The 4,866-nt window shown below is 41.9% G+C and overlaps 1 protein-coding gene across 1 annotated transcript in view; it reads right to left on the minus strand.

Annotated features, from left to right (window-relative positions):
- baiap2l1b (BAR/IMD domain containing adaptor protein 2 like 1b) overlaps nt 1-758 on the minus strand; it is a 52,783-nt gene extending 52,025 nt beyond the window's left edge. The window contains exon 1 of the mRNA XM_066642784.1: nt 481-758. Within this exon, the coding sequence (XP_066498881.1) occupies nt 481-531 (51 nt within the window). The 5' untranslated portion in view covers nt 532-758. The remainder of the gene's footprint in view (nt 1-480) is intronic.
- Nucleotides 759-4,866: the final 4,108 nt, after the last annotated feature.

Genomic DNA, 4,866 nt, shown 5'->3' on the forward strand with positions numbered 1-4,866 from the left:
TCTCCTCCTACGTGTCCTACAACAGCTATTTTGGGAACTAAACAACAAGTTTACAAGTAAGGCATTTGGAGATATAATGAGAGTTGGTATGTGCCTACATGGTGATCAATAAGGGTGGGTAATTTGGACAAAATACAATATTGTGATTGTTAGTGCCACATCTAAATATGGTATTCAACACTATATAGTTGTTACAGTGTTGAAATACTTAACTGAATTAAATACTGATACGCATATTCTCTATTTGACAAACGAAAAAGGACGTTTTCCCAATTACCCAGAGTAATAGGTAACCAACTGACAAAAAAAACCGTTGACGGTTGCCCACCTGATTCAACACGACGCCCCCCCCCCCCCCCAAAAAAGAAAAAAAAATAGAAAAAACTATTTAAACTTTGTCATTCTAAGTTAAACATCTTATCCAGCGGAAGAGGAATATAATTAGAGAAGAAATATGAGTTAATGTGTGTTCAGACTGACCTTGTAGGTACTTTCCGTCAGCTTATTCACTTCTTCTGGGTCTCGAGACATGTTGGGAGTTTTTCGCGGGCAAAGTATGAAATACACAAGTGCTCAGTGAAGCAGATACTCCCCCCCAAAAAAATACCAGGACGACAAAAAGAAGCTCCCTTATCGCTTAGTCCTCATATCCACCCGCTCCTCCACACGGCAGCTTTAAAGCTATAGCGAAAAAAAAAGGACAAGGAAACAGTGAAGGACCGGAGGAGAATGTCAGCGCGTGAGCTCGAGCGCCTCGGTTCGCGGTTCCAGAAAAGCGCTGTCAAACTCTCTACCGAGAGAGGGGGCGGTGTCAGGAGAGCTAAGGTATAGACCACGTGACCGCTCACCGGGCTCCGGCTTAACGTGCAGCTGTAGAGCACATTACAGGGAGAAAAGTGAAGGAAGCGCGACCTCTGGCGGTGAAGGTCGACACTTCTCCACCTGTAAACTGTCCGTATATAAAACCGCTTCTAATGTCAGGAACTCCACCACCCCTCCCAGCTTTCTGACCAAATTAAATGCGTCTACAGTGGTGATGAAAGGAACCAAAGGTCAGCGTCTACAATTCAAATATATATTCGTGCTCATTGCAAAATATAATATCACTAAAGTCTGCAATTCTGTAATTGTTTAAGATCTAAAAATAAAACATTGAAGCTAATTATAATTGAATAACCTCTCCACTGATAAAACAGCATTTAGACGTGTTATTCAGTGCCCCCTATGTGAGAAAGTGTGTGAGTGCAGCCCCTTGTTTGTGATTTCAGCACGGTGGCAGCAGCTCTTGTGCGTCGCTTGTGTGTCAACTGGCAGGCAGCGTTCCATTCGCTAAGACAAAGCAGTGATAATTACACCACTGAAACGTTTAAAACTGTGACCTACTACAGCGTCTGTAGACAAGGCAGCTGAAAGAAATACGTTAAATATTCATACTCGGAGGCGGCACGGTGGTGCAGCAGGTAGTGTCACAGTCACACAGCTCCAGGGAACTGGAGGTTGTGGGTTTGATTCCCGCTGCATGTGACTGTCTGTGAGGAGTGTGGTGTGTTCTCCCCGTGTCTGCGTGGGTTTCCTTCAGGTGACTGTCTGATGGAGTGTGGTGTGTTCTCCCTGTGTCTGCGTGGGTTTCCTCCGGATGACTGTCTGTGAGGAGTGTGGTGTGTTCTCCCAGTGTCCGCGTGGGTTTCCTCCAGGTGACTGTCTGTGAGGAGTTGGTGTGTTATCCCAGTGTCTGCGTGGGTTTCCTCCGGGTGACTGTCTGTGAGGAGTTGGTGTGTTATCCCAGTGTCTGCGTGGGTTTCCTCCGGGTGCTCCGGTTTCCTCCCACGGTCCAAAAACACACATTAGGACTCAAAAGTGTTCGTAGTGTGTGTGTTGCCCTGTGAAGGACTGGCACCCCCTCCAGGGTGTATTCCCGCCTTGCGCCCAATGATTCCAGGCAGCCAACCTAATAGTAGGTTAGCTAACGTTGCACACAACACCACTGATTGAAAACAGTAATAATTCACCTCAGATATTCTTCAAAGCCAAGTTTGGAAATCAGTTTATGTGTATAATGAGGTTAGCTTGCAATTGTAGCTAATCTCAAGCTTTTATGCAAAGCTAAGTTTATAAATATCCTCTGCCTAATTATCATGCTTTATATCACAGACTTATTTATTTTGTATTTTGACGCTCTAGGTAATGATCTTTCAATAAATTATGCATTCAGAAATGCATATTAATATGACTCCACACATCTTACAGCGACCTAGCAGCATCGATAATGGGTTATATTTAACAGGCTCTACCCCTGTTTCGTCATAGAGACTTTAATGGATTTAAAAAAATACATTTTAGTCCAACCTTGAAAGTCAGATATCAGCTGTATTTCTGTAACAATATTTTGTCAAAACCTTTTATGAAGGATTCTTTAGAAACCTTTAACTCTTTCACATAAGACCTGCCTGAATGAGCTTTTTAATGATCTACTTAAAAGACATTTCCCTTTAAGCCTGGTTTATGTAAATAATATATGTTGAGTATTGTGCACTGTACAGTGCCTCATTCAAACAGAAAATATGACCAAACAATGAATAAAAGCTCGGTTGTTTTAATAGCTTTATTTCCGTATACAGCTTTAGGAGCAAACTGTATGTTTTGAAGCTTTAAGAGTGTTTACATACTTCATAAAATTCTTTAATGGACTCACACATTGTCAAAGTGCCCTGAAGTAAACTCAGATATGAATATGTATTTCTTCTTTGACACATATTTGATTAAAACTGTTAGAAAGCGTGATGTAAAATAAAAATGGAACACAATTATAAATAATGGAAGACAAATGCTCAAAGAAATGCTAGTGATTAAAATAAGCCCCCGTCTCATTCCAGTCCCTATTCCCTCTGCATTCCACACGATTATTCATGCACATTCGCCTGAACGAGCTGAAAAGATGAGCTGCATTACTTTAGCCAAAACTCCAAACTATATTTGCCCCGAGTGACCCGCGGTGAGGTTTGAGAGGCTTATGCATATAAGCCTTTGGGTTCATAATGAGGTAATATACACTGAGTATTAACCCCGGACACATCCTACATTTGACTTTCCTCTAAGGAGTGTTAGTGTCGTAGGTTTGGTTTGGTTAAGCAAGTTGTAACCCAGTAAACAATTAATCGTTGATTTAACGTTGAAATAACGTAATGACTGCCGTCTAATCAACGTTCTTTTAAGGTTGAAAATGAAAGTTGAAAAGACGTCCAAACACAGACGACTATTAGACGTATTTTGGACGTCCATTGACGTTATTAATTGGTCCCGAAATAAATTACTTGTATAAAACGCGTTTTAGACGTCCACTGACGTTATCGATTGGTCACCATTTAACTAACTTATTAAGATGGATTGTGGACGTCCGTTGACGTTTAAAATATGTCCTTGACGGACAGACTACTTTTAGACCTATTTTGAACGTCCAAGGGACGTCCCTTGTTTACTGGGAAATATCTCAGGTAGCGTGTATTACCACTGCCCACCAGCAGAGGTCACCCCCATACAACTGTGTTGCAGTGTAGCGTATGTAATTCAAGATGAGCTTGGAGCCTGCAGGCCATGAGAAATGAGGTGTTCTTGCTGTCTGTGCAGATGCCATTAACCATTGCTCACAAACAGAAATATAGTAATTTTTTAGCCCTGCTCATAAACAAAGATATAACGAAAGTTTAACCCCTTAAATGCCACAGTTTTTCGATGTACACACATGGAAAACAATGAAAAATGATATCAGGAAGTTAGCGATATGCTATGGGCCTCAGGAACGTCCGGACACGTCGGTGGGTCTGAGAAGGTTAAAAAATGAAACAACATCCCCTTAGATACACGTCATACAACGTTCGTTACAAAGCATTCTTCAGTGAAATGCATCTGAGAACGCTTTAATGTAAATTCACTAACAATTTTAATAGGAGCTGTGTTTTGCTGCGCATACACGCTGTGATTCAAGGTCATCGCTTTGTCAACACTGCACTTGTTTGGAAGTGTTATAAAAGCCTGACCCTCAGTGGTGAAGTCTCTCAGCAGAGCAAGGCTGGTAACTATTGAATCGTCACGTTTCTCCTTTTCTCCTGCTGCTGAATACAGACGTGACAGTGCAGAGTGGCAGAAGAATAAGCCGTCACTCACAGACCTTGGAGTTGTGCTGCAAAGGATAGCTTTACGTAAGGTGCAGAAGGGCCACCATGTTTCCATGGTTTAATGATAATAAAACCCATTATTCTACATAATTAAATCAGTTTATTTTACACTCATTTACACATCCATCCGTCCATGGCTGAGCTGAGGCAGCCAGACTCACCCTGAGTCATTCACGGCCACATTTGGGCCATGGGTATATTTTCCTACATTTAAAGGAGCACCGTATTATTTGACCTGTTACTGGGAAAATAGAGCCTCTGTCATTGCTACTCTTGGCTGAGCACTGCAGAAACTGCACTATGTAACTTACTGAGGAGGGTAGAAAAATCACCCCACCCCTCTTCCCCTCCCCACTGATTTCAGTACAGTGCTGTAAAACTGATTGACACTAGGGGGAGCTCCAGAAGCAAATAAACTCAAACCTTAGTGTTCTGTTAACTACAATTTCAAATTTTCCTCCAGCCATTCATCCATCGAACCCTCCATTTGTCCATGTATTTCTCTGTCCATATATACGTCCTTCCATCTGTCCGTCTCTTCGTCCATCCAACCAACCCTTCGTTCTTCCATCCATCCGTCGTTTCGTCCGTTGTTTTATGAACCACAGCCATTTACCCAATGTCTTTTTTTTTTTAGATTTCTCTTCCACTGTCTGATGAATCATGTGAGAACGGGATGACCATGTCAATAAAA

Source organism: Hoplias malabaricus, chromosome 13, assembly GCF_029633855.1.
Source record: "Hoplias malabaricus isolate fHopMal1 chromosome 13, fHopMal1.hap1, whole genome shotgun sequence".
NCBI classification, from domain to species: Eukaryota; Metazoa; Chordata; class Actinopteri; order Characiformes; family Erythrinidae; genus Hoplias; species Hoplias malabaricus.